The sequence below is a fragment of the Delphinapterus leucas genome, chromosome 10 (genome assembly GCF_059928025.1).
Source record: "Delphinapterus leucas isolate spDelLeu-1000000601 "Yukka" chromosome 10, BTC_Dleu_Yukka2, whole genome shotgun sequence".
Classification (NCBI taxonomy): Eukaryota; Metazoa; Chordata; class Mammalia; order Artiodactyla; family Monodontidae; genus Delphinapterus; species Delphinapterus leucas.
Genome location: NC_143138.1, coordinates 8,200,640 through 8,222,931, shown reverse-complemented (window position 1 = coordinate 8,222,931; position 22,292 = coordinate 8,200,640). Strand labels below are relative to the sequence as shown.

Genomic DNA, 22,292 nt, shown 5'->3' with positions numbered 1-22,292 from the left:
TAAATTCAGCCAAGGCAGATCCATTAGCAAGATATATACTTGGATGCCTATCTTTTATTTTTAGTTTAACATATATATCATTTCTGTAGGTATGTATCCATGTTTCACAGACCCCAAAGTGGGACAGATGGTCTGACAATGGAAAGGATATTTGAAACGGGGACCGTCTTGGAAAGTTTAGGAACACATGGTCGTTCTAGCTGCTTCGGAGATCAATCAGCCATCGAAAGCCTTATCCCTTTTGCCTTATGCCAGCCTTTTATCTAACTTGTTTTCAGCTTCTTATCAGGAAATTATCTAAGAGGCTTTTTTAAAGTGGATTCCGGCAAATTTTTTATATTTACCTGTAAATAATATTTACCACGTGACACTTGCTGGTAAATAATGAGGCAGTCCTTTTCTTTCTTCTTCCAGGAGTAGGAATCTTTAGCAATGAAGGAAAGCCCATTTTGAAATATGGACTGTGCAGAGAACGCCTGAGAGCATTAGGCAGCGAGGGGGATTGTGTTTCAATTGCTCTTGTTGAAACCTGGCAGGATAGCTCTGTGCCTCACAGCCTGCAGCGTCTGTATCAAGCCTCCTACCTCCCTTATTAAGATCTTAATTACAGATGCAGCTGACTTCGTTGCTGGAGGGAAAGAATTTAGTTTCTCTGAACTGTGTCTGTTTTTTGGTGTGGCAGGTGTAATCACCATGAGATCATTTCTGGTTTGTTTTCTTTCCCCGGAGGAATTTTTTTTGGGGGGGGGAGTACAGTTCTGAAGACAGAACTTCATGAGCTCATAATAGTGCAGTAATCATAACTGTGCTTGGATTTTACAGAGACCCTTTCTTCTGAAGATATCAGAGTGTTTTGCATGTATAATTTCATGACTCCTCGTGATATTATTATAAAGAACATGTTCACTATCCCCATTTTGCAAATGGGGAAACAGAGGCATAAAAGGCAGTGCTTTCATTGTCATTAGTCTTACAGGATGAGGACCAAGATTAGACTCTATTAATTTAACAGTGTCATGTCCATCCCTCTATCTGGGGTTTCTCCACCCCAGCACTATTGACATTTAGGACTGGATAATTCTTGGTCGTGGGGACTGTCCCTTGCATTGCAGGATGTTTAGCAGCGTCCCTGGCCTCTACCCACTAGATGCCAGTAACACACACACACACAGTGTGACAACCAAAAATGTCTCTGAACCTTGCCGAATATCACCTGGGGGGACAAAATCCCCCCCTAGTGAAAAATCACTGGCATAATCTCCCCTACTTCCTTCTGCTTAAAGATAATTACCTTACTGGTTTTATGTAATAGAAGTGCAAAAATGCAATCATGAAGCTGCTTGCCATAATTTTATCATGACCGAGGTTGGGCTTAATGTTAACAGTTCCTAACCAAAAGGAAGCTTCCTCTTCTATGCTTAGCGCGAATTTGTTCAAGTGAATACCACAAAATACGAAGACGCATAGGGTCTCACTAGGTCACGTGTAAACCGTCAGACCATCGCGAAGGCAACCTGAATTCTCTAAAGTCTTCCTTTGGCTTTATTTTCCTAATAGTCCACCTATTACATGTCAAATATATAAATATATAAAATAGCTTTCTTCAGGGCCCAGTTCTAAATGCATGTTCCATTAACAATGGGCCTTGAAGAAAACTCTTTTATTCTCATAAACTGCTGTAGCATATGTACATGTAGGAGCTTGTCTATATCCCCAGCCACTAAACAATTTCATCAGTTTCATTTTGAGGTTTTCTTCTCCTCCATTTGCTTCTGCCATCTTTCCTCTCTCTTCTAGCTGAGAAGCTGCAGCTTCTAAAAATTCTTTCTTGGGACTTCCCTGGTGGTGCAGTGGATAGGACTCCACGCTCCCAATGCAGGGGGCCCGGGTTCGATCCCTGGTCAGGGAACTAGATCCCACATGCATGCCACAACTAAGAGTTCGCATGCTGCAACTAAGGAGCCTGCCCGCTGCAACTAAGACCTGGCACAACCAAATAAATACATAAATATTAAAAATTATTTCTTGAGGCAACTCTGCAACTGCAGTGCTGACAGTATACGATTATACACACCCTCTCGGCCAAGTGTGCGAATCCATTTTTTAAAACTCTTCGAGGACCTCACAAGTTAAGTAGGATAATAGCAATCAGGCACCAAACCTAGTTCAGGGGTCATCTAAAAGAGTTCCAGTGAGGGGTGATGTCCAAGTTACATCAGTCGGGTTCTGGCTGGGAGGCAGGTGAGGGTTGCTAGTATGTGTACATATTGGCACTAGTGGGTTTAGATATAACTTCATACCTTGGGGGTTGCATACCTTGATGTAGGAAAATAAGATATATGGGAATGTAAAAATAGGAAGATCTTTCCCTTCTTTCAGATACTTTATTAGATGTTAGAACTTGTGTGTTTTGTCTATTGAGAAATAATACAGTTTTTGGAATATACTGTAATATTTGTGGGCTAGAGTCTCCTACTCCTTTATAACTTAATTCTCGTTTCACTTCCCCAAGTACCTGGATGTTAGAGGGATTTGTCTAGACAGGCAAATAGAAGTGATTTGATGCTAATACTGTGATGTTGGCTGAAATCCAGATGGTTGTTTTTACCATTAATAAACCTATCTTTTGGGTGAGTGGGTGTCAGACCTTCATCATTATATGGCGCCTGTCAGATTTATCTAGGGACAGACCCTGAAAAGCGTTTGTGCCTGCCGCGTGTTTTTGATCCTTTGCCAATATACTATGCTTAAATCTATCAAAACCAGGCAACCTGGGACAAATGCTTATAAATTCTGAGGCTTAATAGCAGCATTACTAAATTCTAAGACGGAGAAGGTTCTCAGGAAGCACACCCTAGTCCAGTGGAAAACATTCCTAGATTAAGAAGGGAACCAGATGCTAGTTCTGGCTCTGCTGCTGATATAATAAGAGACCCTCTGGGCGGTAGAACAAGAAGACTGGGCGAGAGTGATCTCTGGGATCCCTTCGTAGTCTAATATTATAGCCTAGTCGGTCTGGTCAAGCCATGGGTGACTTCTTGTTCTAAGTACCCACAGAAACCTAGGTGTTCTCCCACCTTCTTACAGACCCTCAGGAGTTACTCAAGAAAACCCCAAAGACCACAGAAGAGTGGAGAATTGAGTTCTTCAAGACATATGTATTATTTATGATCATCAGAGTTGTGAGGAAAAGCTAATTTATTTTTCTCACATACTGTTAGCAATCAAATCCATCCTCCGCAAACGGCCAAGAAGTTGGCTGTGAAGTCACACATACATGTGTACACGCACATGAAGGTGCTATGGCTAATGTGCACAAAGCTGGACCATCCTAGAGGACGTGAGGACTTGGGGCAAAGTAAATGACATGAATATTTAGAGAGAGTCCAAGATACTCACGTAAGCTTTATAACTACCATAGGGGTTTAGAACCACTTTCAAGAAAATGAAAATCATCGGCTGAAATGTGGTCCAGGTGCTAAAGGGCTCTTTGGTGGCATGTCTTGGACACATCTCCCCAGGGGTCAGGAAGTATAAGCATCATATCTTCTAACTCCTAAACCTAAAAGCCTAGTGTCTACTACTTATCAGTCTCCAGAGGATTCAACTCTTAAAAAAATTCAACATTCCAGATATCCAGTGTAAACCAAATATTCCAAGAATCAAAATCCAGACACTTGTAGATATCCATGTTTTCTGACTATGGCTGTGTCCTTCTCTGGGGAAATCCTGCATCCCCCTGTATCCTAAAGATGAGGGTAGGAGGAAGCCAGAGGGTTTGGATGGCCCTCAGACTGAGTTTTTTTTTAATTGAAGTAGAGTTGATTTGCAATATTGTGTTAGTTTCAGTTGTACAGCAGAGTGATTCGGTCATACGTATATATATGTGCATATATCTATATTCTTTTTTTCGATTCCTTTCCATTATAGTTTATTACAAGACACTATATTCGAAATCTTGTAATAAACTATAATGGAAAAGACCTAAGCTGGTTTTTGTCGGCAGACGAACATAAAAACACAGGATCCTTTCTTTCTCTTCTCCAGTGTGTCCTGAGACTGACCTTTCTGATGCTCATCCCTCAGCCACTTCCTTTGGGACCGATTTTCTTGACAATGGCCATTTCCTTCTTTACTGTGTGTGTGTGCGCGTGTGTGTCCCTGCCAGAGTCCAGGGCTAAAGTTTGGGGGGTTGGGTACAGGAAAGCCACATTGCTGAGAATGTGGCAGCCCTGAGGCTTGGCAGGAGCTCCTGCATGATAAATATAGAATGAAGTAAAATAATAAGAGGAAGCTGGGCCATTGATGATGCTATCAGTCCGGGGGGGAGGGGGGGGGTGACACACCAGGCATTGTGTCTCATTTTTCTTCAAACAGCAGCATGAATGGTCATGGAAATTATGTCACACACCTCTCTGTATTTGGAATAGCAGATTGTTTCCCTGGCAATAGGAGTAATAAGCTTTCTTGACATTTTGATAGTAGTGGGGGAAAAAAAAAAAGGGCAGGGAAGAGCAGGGTGGTGTGGAAATGATCATGTGACCTGGAGCTCTCTTTATTTGCTGTAATACTGCACGGCATTTTCTTCCCAGTCCTTGGGCATAGCCTGGGAACCAGGAACCGCAGAACCCAAACATTCTGGCAAAGCATGAATGGTGCTCGGTCATCTACCGCCAGATGTAGGTTGCCGCACTAAAGGGAGAAAAGGTCTCTTACAGAGACCATTGTATTTAATCAGACGGGGATGGCTGGCTCCTCTTGGCCTTCCTGTTTGCTCAGTGGTTGTGGCACTAGATGCAGGCTCCCCATCTATGTCATCATCCTGTTTTAACAGGGAGGGACGGGCTCTTTCCTGCTCGCCGTCTCCCACGTTCTCTGGCCGTGAGGCTTAGGTGACTTGGACGTGCCATTTATCTTTCTGGTTCTGTTAGTTCATCTTCCCATGTCCATTTGAAAATTTCAACCGAATATCTTGCTGACATCTCTAGAAAACCATTTCACCCTCTCTGTAGAGAACCAGGAAATCAGAGTCCAGAATCCATTTCAATTTAGCAAACACTTAGTGAGTGTGTATTTTGTTTCACACACTGGTTCTGAAAATGCCAAAGAAAGAACAGCTTCCCTGAACTTAAGGAGTTCCCAGTCTTGAAAGGGACAGTACAAGTCGTACTATAAGAAATACTGTCACAGAGAACTAGAAAGGAAAACAACGAGATAGATTTTGGGAAGAGAACTCTTCCGGTGATGTGGAAGATGAGTTTGGAGGTGGGAAGAGGTTGAATGCAGGAAAACCAGTTGGGTAGCAATTGTCATACCTTCCCCCTGCCCCCCACCAAAAAAAAGTTGCTGAGGACCTGAGCGAGGAGTGGCAGTGAGGAAGAAAAGCCAGGTCCCAGCTGACTGAGGTTCAGATTGTTAAGTGACCAGCAAACCTCTGAGGCTCTGATCTTGGGCGGCCTTATGCCTGCTGTTAACTGAGAGAGATCAGGAGAAAGGCGTTTTGCACTTGTTGAGTGAGAGGTGAAGACAACTGGAAATGTGGGACTGGAGAGCAGAGGAAATATCGAGGCTGGAGCTGTGGATCTGAGTGTTACCCGTGTGTTTAGATGCCATCGGCATGGATGAGACGTCCTGTAGAGAGCAAACTCATAGAGACGAGAGATCCCTTTGGAACATGATCACTAAAGGGACAGGAAAAGAGATTAGTCTGTGAAGGAGGAGAAAGATGAGTGGTCATGAGAACAAGGGAAGAGGGAGGACCGGGACGTGGAATCATGGGAGCCAAGGACAGTTTCTTCTCAAAGATCGTGGTGGGGTCAATGCTAGAGGCTGCTACAATTAGGATCCCTCAAATAGGGTCTGTGACTCTAAATGCGGATTTCCCATCCTAATTAGAACCACAGCTTTTGTAGCACATGCCTCTGACTTTATTCAACACCGTCCTAATTCTGGAGCTGGAGACAAGAGGCCCGTGTTCTTAGCTCTGTGACCTTCTAGCCAGCTGACTTGGCAAATCATTAACTTCTTGGGCCTCATTTTTCTCATTTGTAAAGTGAACGAGTTGAACTGTAATTGTTTGAAGTGCCTCTGGCTTTCAAGTTCTATGACCCAACTGTTTGGGTGCTTTGCCAAGCTCTAGCTGCATTTCTAACTGCCAGCCTCTGGAGGCTAACCATCCAGCTGGATATAGGATTACAGAGCTCTCTTATCTTTCCTTGATGTGTTTCTGTGTTGACCTTTCCTGCCCTGGAGATAAATATCCCAGGGAGGGTGGGAGAAGGAGTAGGTCTTGAATAGACAGACTGCCTCTCCTGGGTTTTTGTAAGATATTCAGATAATCACCTTCTGACTTTGTGGCCTTAAGGAATCACATCTCTGCCCTGAAGGAAAGGGTCCCTCCACCTTGTCCTAGCCGGAGAAATTAACTCTTGATCTGCCTGTGCACTTTTAAATGAGAGGGTTTGTGTCCTGGCTGAAGTTAACTTTGCTGTTATCTCCTTACTAAACTCTTGCCTCAACGCACCAAGTATTTTCAAAAGCCAAGCTCTTTACCCCGTGTTATTCCGTACTTTCTGATGGATTGTACTCTTCTGGAATCTAATGAGATGTATCCATAATTTGTCCAGTAATAATAATGATATAATATCAATAATGTTATAATGATATAATATTAATAATATTGTGGTAATATTAGTATAATGATATATCATTATAATTAATATAATTAATTATATAATAATTTGAATAGTGTTATATATTATATTAATATAATTGATTAATTATATTAATATGATATATAATAATATTAGTAATTATATTAGTAATATATTATTATTTTGTCTCTTGAATGCAACCAATAGTTTCATTATTGTTGTTTAGAGGCAAATACTCAACAAGAGGTTACAGTGAGCAGAACTCATTATTAATTCAGAGAAGTACTGCTTCAAGATACAGTTCTCCTGAAGCGTAATTGTGAGCAAGAGAAATATCAAATGTGTATAAAAATATATATAATAACAACATTAGAACCAACCTTTGACGGAGAACTGTGGAGGTGATCCGCTAGGAAGCTGAAGGTCAAAGCGCCATCAGCACATTAAGTAAATAGTCATACCTTCCCACGTCTCCCACGATGTTAAAGCGCTTGACCTGAATTAACTCACTGAATGCTCACTGAGGACCCATGGCATAGGTATGTTACCCTCATTCTCATTTTACAGATGAGGAAGTTAAGGTGCCAAGGGGAAAAGTAACCTGCCCAGGTCACACAGCCAGGACCCCAAACCCCAGGAACTGATGTATTCCGTAGACAGGACAAAAGGAATGGTCACCTTCAGAGCTTTACCGTAAAGTGGGATGGAGCCCAGTTAGGAGGACATTGTGTAGTAGAGCTAAGGTGGCTTAGAGCTCTGGAAAGAGAACTGAGCCAATCTCTTCCCATCTCTGACTCCACCGGGGTGGCCTTGGGCAGGTGATAAACCGCCCCCCGCCCCAGATCTGTTTCCTCATCTGTAAAACAGGGAGGTCAGGTCCAGGTGTTCTCTGAAGGTCTCAGGAGCCGTAACCTCCTGTGTGGGAGAGTGGCTGGCTGTAGACATTGGCTCCCTGTAGCTGGCACAGATATTAAATAACTTCTTCCCATTCACCCGAGGCTGAGAATAACTCTCAGCTTGTGAGGTGTCAAGCTGGCACCGGGTGCTTCCACTAGCGGCTGCCAAGCTCTCTGAATCCCAATCTCTGGGAGTGGTGGGGGGGGGGGAGGACAGCTAGTCAGAAATCACCTTGTGGTCATCTTGTGCATCCACAAGAGGCTCTCCAGGTTTTCCTGGAGAAGCAGCTCTGGAGGCCTGTCTGGAAACAGGTTGCTGCTTAGCTGGTGGTGGGAAGGTCACTGGAACAGGAGACGAAGACCATCCAGAGCAGCCTTCGTACAGGGATTTCTATCTGCCTCGAGTCGGGCGTGGTCTGGGGCTCTACTTCATTGCTTGATGGAGCTCCGTGGACGTGACCCAACTCCGAATGCCTGGAGTTCATGTATGCTGATGAGGTCTGTGGTCCTTCCCCTTCTACTGTTTTCTGTTTCTTTTCTTTCCCTTCTTGGTAGCCAATGTAATCGCACAGCTCTCCACCCTCGGCTCCCATAGGACTGGTCCCACCCCTATCACTTCTGACTTCACCACAGGGCCTCCTTGCCAGCCATTCCCAGTTGTTGAATGGGCCCCAGAGAAAGGGGTGGAGACCAGAGCCGTCAGCTCACCTCCTGCTCTATCATCACAGTACAACTTGGGTGGAGTAATTTCCTTCTGATCATTTAGGTACAAAGGACCAGCATCTTGTCTTCTTCAACTCGATGACTTTTCTTTCAATAACGGGACACCCAAACGATGGAAGAAGAGAAACAAGAGATTTTAGGATTAGGACACATCCTTAAATGGTTCCTCAAACCAGGATACGGTGCTGTATGGTTTTATCTTTCAGTATGTGGACTTTTAATTGTTAGAAGGAACACAGAGCTTCCTAGAATATAGATACTAAGTAAAACATTCACCTGGAACCCAAAGCCCTCAGTATCTCTTTAGCTTCCCTTACTGCTCACCTGTACACATCATAGACTTCCTGGATCAGAAAACTGTCAAGAACAAGGACTTCAACCTTATTCTTAAAGAGCATCACCAGACTTCCTGGGCACTGAGCTCTAGGGCTTCATCTCCTTTCCTCACTGCCTAAGAGGATTGTGGTTAACAGTAAAAGTAGGAGCCCCCCAGCTGCTGACTGGGGGCAGACCCTCCCACGGCACAGCGCCTCCACAGCAGAGAACCAGCCGACGGTGCAAGACCCGCGGTTACGGGGAGGATTACAGGGGGAGATGATTAACGGATGTCAGTGGTAAAGGAATGAAAAGCATGAAGCTGAAAGATCGAATCCACATTTTTAGAGAAGAAAACAGGGGGCAGAAGTCCAAACAACAACAGCCCCAAGTGCCACGAATGTGTAGTCACAACACACTCCGGCCAATCAGTGGTCTTCTCCCCACAAGTGATCATCATCACAGTGACACCTAGTGCGTCCCAACTTTCTAGCGAAGCACTAGAGAGATCACTTTGAGTTTTCTGACGGCTTGCTATGAATTTACAACATTCCCCGACTCCTCTGTGTGCTGGGAAGGAGCAGACATGGGGTGATGGCTGCCATCGTGCTGCGAAATGTGACTGATGCCAAGAAATGAAATCTTTGGAGCCTTTGAAAGGCTTCCAAGGATGTCAGCATGTACTGCCTGCCCGCTCTCTGCTGAATGCCTACTTTGGCTGTCTGCTTAGTACTGAAAGTGCCAGACAGGCCTTCACACAAAGAAAGAAAGTGTTTGGGGCCCATGAAAGGGGAAAGCAGAGCCTTTCCGATGTGAATGGTGAGATTCAAGAAGTAGGAAATAAAATGGCAGGGTGAGGAGGGGCCCTCAGGAAAGGTAGGAATAAAAGACCAAAGAGGAAGCGATGGTATCTATCTACCTACGCGGGGTAACTTCTTTGTAGCTCCCCGCGATCAAATCTGGAGATGTAGACTTACCATCACACTACACTCCACGCTTGCTTCGCATGGAAAGATCGCTTGCTTGTAGATTCTCCACGTATCCAAGGACCTCCTGATCAACTGAGAATAAGAATTTTTACGCCCTGCCAAGTCAGAGATCAGTGTACCTCTGTTTCCATTTTAACACTGAATATCAATGCCACTTGTGCTGCTTGTTGGGGATTTTCTTTGACTTATTTTACCTCCAATATATTAACAAAATAAGAGATGTCTGTTGTAGTACATCTGAATATCTTGGAATATTTTATTCCTTCGACTGGGTTTAAGAAAGGAAGAGAAATGTTTTGTAGAATGAACCGTTCTCTAACCCTTAGCCATGCTACTCGTAACTCCCTGGGCACAGCTTGTACTGCTGGAAGAAAGCACTCTGTGGCATTCTGAGCTTTTCCAAGGAGGCGGTCTGATGTCATTGGTGGCAGACGCAGTATGTATGGATCTGTCTTCTGTCTGCACCATCTGTTTTTCTCCTTACAGGCTATTGTTCAGATTCTTCTCTTCTCTCCAGGAAGTGTGCCTCTCCATAAGAGCACGGGCTTTAGGTGTTAAAGGGACTGAGCTACTATTCTAATGTGGATTCCCTCTGTTCTTTCCTTCCTAGAATCTTATGGCAAGGGCCTTATACGACAACGTCCCAGAGTGTGCTGAGGAGCTGGCCTTTCGCAAGGGAGACATCCTGACTGTCATAGAGCAGAACACAGGAGGACTGGAAGGATGGTGGCTCTGCTCCTTACACGGTCGGCAAGGCATTGTCCCGGGCAACCGGGTGAAGCTTCTGATTGGCCCCGTGCAGGAGACCTCCTCCAGTCAGGACCCACCTACTTCTGGACTGATGCACCAGCCCTTTGGCCAACAGAAGCTCTATCAAATGCCAAACCTCCAGGGCGCCCCTCGAGACACCATCTACCAAGTGCCACCTTCCTACCAAAATCAGGGAATTTACCAAGTACCCACTGGCCATGGTACCCAGGAACAAGATGTGTATCAAGTCCCACCATCAGTGCAGAGAGGCATTGCAGGGGCTAATGGTCCCCACTTAAGTAAAAAGGTGAGTGAACAACAGACTGGATTTTTGTTCTTAATTTTTTCCACTGTACTCAAAGCGTGTGTGTGTGTGTGTGTTTGCGCTCCTAAAATAAGAACTTGAAGCTTCCAAGAAGTACATCAAAGTAGTAAGTATATCTTCCAAGAAGTAAGAATATCTAAATACCCTAGCTTGAGTATTATTTTTCCATTCATTGGTCAGCAAAACCTTCTTGAACGCCCACCCTGTGCCAGGTACTGTTGATCCATCACCATTATGAGTTCCCGAGCCGTGCCAGGTCATAGTGCATCATCAAGTGTTTCTCTCCAAATTTCTGATAGACCTGCTTTTAGACCTGGACTCTGCACTCAGTTTCCAGTCTTTTCTCTCTCTCCCTTGAGTGGTACAAGGCACCACATTTTTCACTGCCCTAACAATTTGAGATAAGTAGAAAATCGATTTAATTTCAAGCATCTAGTATATTTTCAATGCCTGTGATACAGTGATGAATTCAAGAGTGAATCTAGCCTCCATGATACTTACGCTGTAGTAAGGAGACATAAGCAGACACTGAATGTCAGGTGGGGAATTGTGCTGTGAAGAAAATAATACCGGTGAACTTGTGGAGGGTAGTAGCCAACACAAAGGTCATGCTCCTGGGAGCACTGCAGGGGAAGGCTTTTCTCTTCAGTTTGCTGGCAAATTCCAAGGGCCTGCAATGGGAGGGTAGTAGCCAACACAAAGGTGATGCTCCTGGGAGCACTGCAGGGGAAGGCTTTTCTCTTCAGTTTGCTGGCAAATTCCAAGGGCCTGCAATGGGTCCAGTGAGTTTGGTATTAAGAAGGGACTAATTTAACAGAACAAGAAAAGATCCCTGAATCACAAGAGGAAAGATGCAGTTGGATGCCAGAAAGAGCTGTTGATGCTTAGAACATGACGTATACATGTGCCCTGCCTTGCGAAAACCTAATACAGCGTTTGAATTTACAGTCCCAAGTAGATTATGGAATATCTATTTGCACGATAATGGAATCCTCTGTTGGAAAAAATAAAGGAGGGGGTAATTTACTGTTGGATTCCTTAAATAACAAAGCCATGAATGTATTTTCAAATCACCTTTTATACAAAACGTGTGTTTTACAAAACACTGCTCAAGAGCACAGGTGTTGCATAAGCTGAATGTATAAACATTAGGAGGAATTCCTCAAGAAGTTAACAGTTTTCCGACTTGTATTGCCTGGGACAATGATCCCTGTCTGGGGGTCATAGACTGCGCCCGTGACCTTTCAAAGTCCTTCTCACCCCAGGGATTTTAGATTCAAAGGGAGAGTCAAACCAGGCCTCTATCTCCAGAGGGAAAAAGAACAGTTGAAAGGTGTGACTATAAATAAATAACTTCTCTCATTCGTAGCCCTGCTGTGTGCATCTTAAAAATAGCCCTCCCTCATCGGAGCTGGTGTGAGGCAGACAGGGGAGGCCAGCACGGGAAATGCTTGGCTGAAAGGTGGTGGGGTCTGAGCTTTCATCACAGTTTATTTTGGCAGGAAGGTGACATGTTTTTCTCTTTAGACTCTACCTTTTTAGTTCCAAGTCTGAAAAGTCTAAAACTTCGGACTTCTAGCCATGTCATTTGCTATAACTGTACTTCAGGTTTGTTCCTGGACCCTTGATCCATTTAGAGGGGAGAGAGTTTGACATACCTTCCCTTCGATGGAGGTTGGAGTGCCGGGGTTACTATCGGGCACTTTAACTCAGTGTTTTTGTTTTTGTTTTTAATTCTAAAATCAGTGGAAGGTTTTATGTTTAGCAAGAGGTAGGTGGTTCCTGTAGGGGGAAGCCAGCTTCCGGAAAGGCACTCTGCCAGCCCTCCCAGGGGATGCCACAGGCCTGGGGGAGGCTTGACCAGAGCTCAGGGGTAGGCAGTGCCCCGAGTGCTGTGCTTCGAGCAGTCGGGGTCTGAGGTGGTAACGTGGTGAGGCAGGAGGGGATGGTCCTGGCTCTTCCCTGACAAACACCGTGTTCTCTAGGACACCTGACCTCGCCCTGAGTCACCTTAGTGCCACTGGTCCTCAGGCTGCCGCCTCCATCCTGTCCACTGGACCATTGGCTCACGCCCCATGGGAGTGGGTGTGCCCTTTCCTTTCCTCTCCCTCTCTTCCTTCTTTCCTTCTTTTCTCTCTCTCTCCTACCCCCTGTTTTTGCTTTCTTTCTCTCTCCCCCTTTCTTTCTTCCCTCCTTCCCTCCTTCCTTCCTCTGTAGTGGAGATGGCTTGGCTGCTAACAGGTGATTTTAACCTTCTGAGTAAAAACAGCTGCTTTAAAAACTTCCATCAACATCTCCCTCGGTGACGTTTCTGACTCAAGACCTTCTCAATGGGTGAGAATCATACTGATGACTTAAGCCAAGGCTCCAAGAGTTAATCTCAGTACGGGGGGATCCGGCAGGGTTTGTTTTGAGTTCTCATTGTAGTAGTTTTGCTGACTTAGTAAATAGCCCCATACCCGTTTTTCTCTTTTAATTTCCCATCTGTAAAATGATGGTGAACCCAGAACTGGACATTCCTGGTGGCTTACGTCATAGTCCTTAAAAGCTATTAAAGGAGAGAAAGAGGAGGCAGTAGAATCTTGTTCTGAATCACTAAAGTGTGGTTCTAAAATCTTGGGGAACGTAAGAATCACCCAGAGAGCTAGAGAAGGTGAGTTGAGATGCAGATTCCCAGGCCTCCCCCAGAGTCTAGCCCCAGGGCTGGGGAATCTGCATTTTAGTAAGCTCCTGGGATAGTTCTGGGGGAGGTGGTCCAGGACTGCACTTTGAGAAGCATTGTTACAGGGCCATGAAGGGGGTTGGATATGTTCCAATCTATGATTCGGGACTTTCCACAGTTAAAGATTCCCTTGATGTTGCTACAGACTGCAGGCTTCAGAAGTTTTATCCACCACAGTTTTTTCTACTAATGAATCACATAGGAAAAAAAAAGACAGTGAATTCTGCCTTGTATCACTCCAACTTTGCTGTCTGGGAAACTCCAGCCCCCACCCACCTTCTTGCATCCTATCCACGTAAAATGAGATTCATCACTTATTAAATCAGTGGTTAGAGAGAGAAAGAAAATCATATAATCTCCACCCTTTCCTGAACCAAGAAGACAGCATGAGGATTGTGAAAAGAGCCTGGGCTCTGGGGTGAGGGCGACTCTTGGTTCTGTTTCTTTGGTAGCTGTTAATCCCTTGGCAAGTTACTGAACTTCTTTAGACCAGTTTCCTCATCTGTCAAATGGGAATAATCATAACTGTCTCCTAGGGTTGCTGTGAGAACTCAGTGAAACACTGTATGGAAAGGACCTGGCACAGAGTTTCGCAAAGCAGGGGCTTAAAAAAAATTAGTGCCCCTTGCTTTGATTTTCTTTCCTTTCTCAGAGTTTATTTTGAACTGATCAGCCCTGTTTGTGTTTCATACTCTGCACTGAATACGCAACTACTTTATTGCTAACATATATGCTGTTCTCTTTGAGTGTGTGGCTCCCTCTTTGGTTCTCCAGAAATTTTGTACAGGGTGGAAAGAACTCTCAAAGTTATCTGGAAACCATATACACTGACACCTTGACTCAATTTCATTGGTCTTTTTCACTCTGGGTTTTGTGTGCAGGGCCGTTTTATCCATTAGGCATTGTGGGCAGAATGCCGGAGGTCTACGAGAACGTTGGAGCACTGAATAAAAAGTCTTGGCTCCGAAATATGAAACACAAAAACTTCAAAATAGAAATTAATAAACGTTTAGACAAACGTGCAGGAAACAACACAACGTCAACCTCATTAACTGTCACATTTCGATGTCATAACTGTTTCATTACATGTGAAAACAATTTGCAGGTTAGATTTTTCTCTCTTTGCAAAGACTTCTAAATATGCCTGTGATTGCCAAGAACTCACAGGCATTTCTAAATTAAATGAATTACTCATAGTCCAATAATTTGAAAAGCTGAATTATATTTTTAAGAAGTATCCTCGATTTTTTAAAGGCAAAATTGTAGTTAATATGGGACTGTGGTTTGGAGGGGACGATTTAGACCCAAACATCAAAAGCATAAGGTCTACAAAGGTCTAAAAGAGCTTAATTTCTCTCCTTCAAAGATCAAAACCTGCCACCTGACTTGATCCACTTTGTGCCTGACCTTCACAGGGAATTACGTGTGTTTCTCTGATTATTCTTTGGGCATGTCGCTTTTATTCTAACTGGTGGAATTAGATTTGCTTTGTATCCTTCTGAAGATCAGTTTGGGGCTAAATTATGAATTCCATTAAGGCAGGCAGAGGCCATGGTTGTCTCTTTACTGCTATAGGCCAAGCTCACAGTAAACCATCAGCACACAGATAACGAGTGAATGCACAGGCAGAAGTGAGAAACGAAGCATTTAATTTGAGTTGACCTTTAAATAAGCTGAAAAGTGGTTCTGATCTTATCACCCCTTCACCATCACACACGAGTCAAATCCCGTGTCCAGCTCATTAGTCTGTTATGACATATGTCAGATTTTACATGGTCATTTTCCCCCAGAAGGGTCTTGGAGAGTGTCACCATCTGTTTTCTGAAATGTTAACTCTCTGTTCACAACAAATGAGCATCCAAAGCATGATGTCACGTTCAACTTTTCTGAGGGCCTAACTTTTATGCATTTTGCCAAGTTTAGACAACAAGATTAGTTAACACGTCTGTAGTCCTCTAAAAAGGAGAACCACACTTTTCCCACTGAGGAACAGTGCTTCCTTTACCTATGCTATTATGTATCTACTGCCTTTCCTCATCTGTACTACCTGTGAACTCCTATTCATACTTTAAAACCCATTTCAATGTTCATCTCCTCTGTGAAGCTTTCTCTGCACCCCAACTGTTTCTCCTGCCTCTGTGGTCCCAAAATATGTTGTAATTTCACTTAATCTCAAGGGAGCACACAGGCTTATTAAAACTTTAATGGCCCACATTTATAGTGTGTATGATGGACTGGGCAAGTACTGCTTTGGGGGTGGCACTCAGTAAACTCAAATAACAGTAAGATCTATCCAAACCCCATGACATCATCTTTAAAGACCATTTCCTACCTTCTAAGGTGAGACATAGCCAAATATTGGCAGGAAATGATTCAAAGATTTTAACCAGGTCTTCCAGGCCCATTCCTTGAGAGGTAATATAAGAACCATAAATAGTTTATGCTCCAATGTTTGTGCCTTCTTAGACACTGAGTCATCATAAATTACACACACATGCGGGCACACACACACCCAAAGCCATTGGTTAGGGAACTGAGGACTTCCCTTATTGGGATGTGAAGCATTGTGAAATCTGGTTGCCCAGAACAACACTCATATACCAGCAAACCAACAGCTATATATTAGCAGTATGATTTGTCTACCAACGAGTAAAAATAGATTAAGAGGAAATGAAAGCTCCCAGAGAAGATAAACTCTGACTTCACCTCACATTCCTTTGTTCCCTTCCTACACACACACACACACACACACACAAAATCATACACACCCTCAAAAATACTGGGGAGAATCAGAGTTTGACAGGGCAGAGGGTACCTCCAGTTTCTTCGCTTATAAACTCAATAAAATATGACCCTGTTCCAGAATTATGCATTCCTATATAAAGATAATCCTGATTTAAATGAATTTTTTTCCTCAGTACCATGGCTTTTTAGTGTATGCAAAAAAGTGATTGTTCACCTAAAATCTCCACCCTCAAGAGTCAAGATAAAATTTAAATCTTACACAAAATGCAAGGTCCTTGAGCATTTCAAGGGCTCTATGACCTCACTTTAAAAAGGAAAAGTATCTCTTCCCAGTTAAGTCACCCATGCCAGTGGAATGAGCAAACCGTAACACCTCCTTAGAAGTGAACAAAGGTCTTTTTTGTTTGGTCAATGCCGAGGGCTTCAAACTTGGTGGCAATTGCTTATAAAACTCATAGATAATGCATATTTCTAGGAACGATTTAGTAACTTCTTACAAACTCACGATGAAGCGAACAGAGGTAATCTTCCTTCCTTCCCGAATGATTTCATGCTAAGTGACTGTGCTTATCGGAGAGACTAGGTCAGCATCATACATAGTATGTTGGCTGGCTCAGTAGATAATGCTCTATTTGTGAGGGAGAGAAAAGAATACGGAATTTTGGTGATTTGACAGTAAAACTGACTATTGGTTGAACGCGTTTTTAAAAGCAGACTTGTCTGAGTCCCTTGTGCAAAATGCAGAGCTGGGCGCCTTCTTAAATAGCTGTGCCGAGAGCCTTGTTGTCCAGGTCCCCGTCCAGAGAGGCACCCTGCTCCTGTCTAAGGGGTGCAGGTGCGACTCACTCGGGACGTGTATGTCTCCCTTCAAAGCTGTGATTCCAGCAACGTGTGAGGGCACCAAGGAGTCCCATCTTTAAAGGGACCCCACAGTCGATCAAATTTTGAAGCCAAAACAAATCCCTTAGCAAGGCCATAATCACATCGGGTTTATCTGAATAATTTTTATAATACTTGCTTTTCTTAAAGCATGGTGTGCTTAAACCAGTTTTTTCTCAGAATAGTTATGCGTTTTCACATTTCAGCGTGTTATTAAGCTACTCACTTCTTTTAAGGATCGTTTTAGATCTAAAGTGGGGTGACTTGCAGGTGCCTTTGAGCTTGGTTGCACGTTAGGGGCGTTACGTGCATAATCTCATCTAACCCTCCCAACAGTCTCATTAGGTGTTCGTCACAGCCTCCACTTTACAGGGGAGGAATCTGAGGTCTGAGAAGTGAACTTGCTGAGGGACATACCTCTAGGAAGAGGCAGGATTGATATTTGAGCCCACGTCTATCTGACTCTGAAGCTAATGACTTTTACGTCCCAGCTAATGGTTGATGTTGCCAAGCACTAAAATAAGAGGGCATATTTAAACACTTCATGAGCAATTCCAGCTCACCAGAACCCTGTGTGCTAAAAAGCATCCTGTTGGTCAGAAAGAATGAAAGGCACTGCCAAAGGCTCCCACCTCAGATCCAGAGCATAGCCTCAATGCTGAAGGAGTCTGAGTTAACGACCAAGGAGATGCCCGCCACCCGGCTGCAGTCACTTGCTCCAGGGCAGGCTGACCCTCAGAAGGCCTGAGTGGGTCATCAAGGTGCTGTAAAGACTGTGGTACCAACGTACTGCTACGTTGGCTTTCTCTGCCATTGGAAACACCGTCTTTTCAAATGACTTCACATTGCTCCAAGTGAATAACTTCATTTAACCAGATACAGTCAAATCTCCCAGAACTGGCTTGCCAGTGTGAAAGGGACACCCCCAAAATATAAGATACCCAGATTTTAAGTTTTGCTTCTCAAATAAGGAAGTGACTTTCTTTAGGAGTATTTATTTGTGAAGTTAGAGAAGTATTTATTTGTGAAGTTAATCTGTCTCACTGTGTAGCCTATAAACACTGTGTAGCCAACGTGGCACTGGAAGGGGGGGCCCTGATGGGCTGCTGGACCCCGCTAACCGAGGTGCTCCTTCACACCCCTGTGGCCATCGAGCTGAATAACCTCTGAACTTTAGTCCCCTCAACTGTGAAATGGAAAGTAGGGTTGGATTATCGCTTAATGGTCTTGGCTAAAATTTTATGACCCAGACATCCTTATCTGAGTCTTTCCCAGAGTCACTTGAAAAGTTTAGTAAAAGGACTTGGCCTCAAGATTCTTAAGAAAGAAGAAAAGACACTCAGGCGTTGATGTAAATTTCAGTTGACCCCTACGTTTTGGCATATCCTTCTTTTACCTTCCTTTAGGATCCTGTCCACCTTTCTATCTGGAAACCGCAGTCTCCTTTAGAGGATAGAACCATGTCTTAGAAAGCAAGGAGCAGGCAGGAGCACGGGAGAGGGGGGTCGGGGGTGCTGAGCGGGGGGCCGCAGAGTTTGCGGACTTGGTCCCATACATGAGAACCCTTCCGGGGAGCGTCCGGTTAAGAACTCTCCTCCCTGCTTTGTTACCAAGAGCTAAGAAAGTGTGTCATCCTGGAACTCGTTTTCTGCCCATTTTCCTCTGTTTCACCCTCTCGCCTTGGGTGAGACCCTTGATGGGTCTGATGCCTCTTGAAGCGACAGCCCTGCTGCAGCCTTGGGTCAGCGCCGTTCAGAGCTGGCACCAAGTTCTGCCATGTGAGCTGTTTGCTCCATCCTCCGTCGTGTCGTGTCTCCCAGTTAAGTCACAGCGTCTTTCCTGTCCCTATTTAGGAGGAGACGATACCCATAGGCATCTGGGTGCAGAAATTCTCATCCCTTTCCTCTTTCCATAATCGCATCCCTTTAGGGCTGTCTGTGGGCACCTCTCTAAAATCCAATTCAAAATCTAGATTTAGTGCTTAGTGGTTTATTGAATTTATTTGGACAAAAAAAGAACCAAAATGCTCGTGGCTTTTATAGTTTTCACTCAAAGAACATTTCGGTCCATGAGTTATAAAAAAATGGCTGTGCTGTGCCTGTCTCTGTCCCGGACTGTATTCAGCTTCGTCCAGAGAAACACCTCAAACACTTGCAGAACCCAGGAGTCATTTCCCGTCATGTTCTTTCATGTTTAAACGCTTCTAGCTGCTCTTTGGCGCTTGGTCACTCCATAACTAAATATTGCTTTAGCACTTGCTACACAAAGAGCTTCCTGAAAGCAGCAGGGGAGACATGCTGGAGGCCTGACAATCGGGGCACTGTTTGTATGGAGTGGTTTGCCGCCTGGACCCAAGAGCGCCATTCCACCTCGGAGCTTTCAGTTGTGACTCATTTGAAAAAAGAGCCTGGCCGTGATTTAGACGTGGCTAGCAAAAGGCTACATTCTAGCATAAAATCAGACATCAAAATGTCTTTGAGGGAAAGTAAATCACCTCCCAAAATACAGGGGGAGAAATCTTGATGAGCACGAGAGAAGCAGTAGGAAGGGTTAACGGTGCACGGGGCCCATGAGGGTGTATTTTAAAGGCCGGACTCAGTTTTCATTATATTGTTGCTATAACAAGTAAATAAATGAGCTCACTGCTACACCCAAGTGGGGTAGAAAGAATTTATAGAGAATTAATAAATCCAGTCAGAGAAAAGCAACAAGTAATCTTGGATTTTAAACAGACAAACCTCCATAACTTTGCAGTTTCTGAAAACGGGATCCAAGTTCTAATGAGCAGCCACTGATAATTCTGATGTTTCTTTTCCTAGGGTTTTCTTTAAAGGGAAAGGGTCACACAGTTCATGGGCTTTAAGACAAAGACGTTATTATAAGATCAAATAAATACTGTGGTGGCTCTGCTAATGCTTTTTAAGGGCATCTAAGTGAAATAAGTCCTTTCCAACAGGCAGTTTTAGAAATCAAAATACTCTTGTTAATGTACAGGTCCCAGAGATAGTATAAATAAAACTAGGTGTCAAGGAATTAAAGAAAGACAGGAAGCAATGTAATTTTACTTTCCACATATGTCTAGAAAAATGCAAAAGACGGCTGCTAATCAATGAGGCCTACTTTTGAGTTCAGATGATCTTAGGTGCTGTTAATGGCGAGGTTATAAATCTGTACTGTAATCATTATGGCACAGTGGCACTTTTTAACTTCTCGACAGTTACCCATTACATTTCCTGAGCACCACCTGGGCTGCCCAGTTCTTGGCTAGGCCTTAGGGCAGAACACCAGGAGCTGGTTACACACATTCCTGCTCTGCTGGATCCGTGGGTAAAACTCCACTGGGCCATTATCGAGGCATTATCTAGATATCAGAAGCAAAGCATGGTGTAATTCACACCATTCCTAATGTTGCTTTGGATTGTAGAGACTTAGACACAATTAAATCGTGGGATACAGAAACTTAAAAGAGTGACAAAAGACTCCTCCCTATACCCCTCCAAGTGGGATTTCATATTACTTTTTAAAATTTTGTTAAAATTATAAAAAAATTCTATTTTTATGATTTTGAATTTTTTTTTGATACGTACATACATCCAATGTAGAACTATGAAGAATAATAGTAATACACTAGAACAGGACCAATGCCGCCGAAGTTCCCTGTGCTTCTCCCCATCCCATCTTGGTCTCATCCACTCTACCCAATTCTTTCAGTCAAACAGGAGGATTTTTCTGCATCCTTTTTACTGTTTTGTTCTTCTTTCGGGTTGCTGATAGCACAGAAGGAGGGAAAGAGTCAAAACAGGGGCGAGCGTTGGAGGAGAGAAATGAGAGTTTGTGATAAGTATGTGAGCAGTAGGGCTTGTGCAAGGGCACACAGAACATGGCGGGACCTGAGACCCTATTAACCGGCTTTCACAGGGTCGGTGGGTGGGCAAGGAGGATCTGCCTTCATGAATGGTACAGCCTGCTCCCTTCCCACTTCCCCCGGCGCACCCCTGAATGGGCAGCATCTTGCTGAAGCTCTCCTAACCACAGGGCCTCTGTTTCTGCTATGCCCCATCCCAGGCTCCCACCAGCTCAGCTTTAAGGAGGCCAACTAGATGCCCAAGGGAAGCAGCGCCCCCAAGTAGACTTGCTGAGACCTTGGTACAAGTGATACCATGTGAACAGAAGTTGTCTTTATAGAAAGTGTTTTGCTTCTAGACATTCCTCATAGGTATGCGTCCAACTTCTTGGTGAGATCCTCTTGACAAACCCAGCATGTGCTCTTCCACTGAAAAGAAATGCAGAGGAGAAATTCAATAAAGTCTCTTGGGTTTGGGACTTTGCTGTCTTTCTCTTGGATAAATATCTTTATCTCTCAGATTATAAAGCACGTTTTCTCCTGGGGTTTTCCACTGGTGTGTCTTGTGCTGTTATGGTGATAACTGTGACAATGGCAACACTGATATGACCAGAGTAAAATAGTAACCCAAGTAAATACACTGATGATCACCAAGGGCAAAAGTCTCCTGTCATGTACCACTTTAATCTGAAATTCCCATTGCCTCGTAGACCTCACTGGGAACACTGTATACATTTGTGAAGATTAGTTTCTTTTTCCATGACTTAAATCTAGGAATGATTAAATTTTGTATTCTCCTACGGTTTAATCATGAAACATTTTGAAAGCAAACAGCCTTGAGATCTGTGATCACCAAGACAGAAACATCCTCATCCTATTTGGAAGGAAGCAGGAATGGGCTGTTTTGTTCTTGTTTCTGTTGCCTTGTCTCCCGAATTCCTAGTTATCTTTGATTGTGTGTTGGACATCTGTGGTTTTTAAAAAATATTTGTAGAAATAATACAAGGCCTGTAAAGCTGTTCAGAGAGAGTAAAAATCCAGAGAGGATTTCACCTGCTCTGCCAGCCTCACAGACACACATAAATCTGATTTCAGGCTTTGAGATGTCCTTGCCAAGCCTGATGACATAAAACCTAGCTTTAGCCTGTACAAGGGTAGGTTCACTTCCAGCTACTCCTTACTTTCGCATGCGGCCCTTAGGGTCCCAACCCAAACTGCGGGTTGGTTATCAGGGTCCCTACCTTGGTGAGCCCTAGAGTCCAATGTTTCCCTTCCCCCATAGAAGCTGAAAAAACACAATGTAACCCCTCAGACCTGTTTTAGATCAGCAAATGCCACCAGAGAAAAAGCAGCCTCAAAATTTGGGCTTCCCTCTATGAATTCCTTCTCCACTTTTCAGTTTTGACCTGGTAATCCTTTACTATCTTTTAACTTTTGATGTTATCAAGAAG

The 22,292-nt window shown here is 43.9% G+C and overlaps 1 protein-coding gene across 1 annotated transcript in view; it reads left to right on the top strand.

Annotated features, from left to right (window-relative positions):
• Positions 1 to 22,292, top strand: part of NEDD9 (neural precursor cell expressed, developmentally down-regulated 9) — a 49,382-nt gene that overhangs the window by 12,892 nt on the left and 14,198 nt on the right. The window contains exon 2 of the mRNA XM_022586663.2: positions 10,187 to 10,633. Coding sequence (XP_022442371.1) covers positions 10,187 to 10,633 — 447 coding nt within the window. The remainder of the gene's footprint in view (positions 1 to 10,186; positions 10,634 to 22,292) is intronic.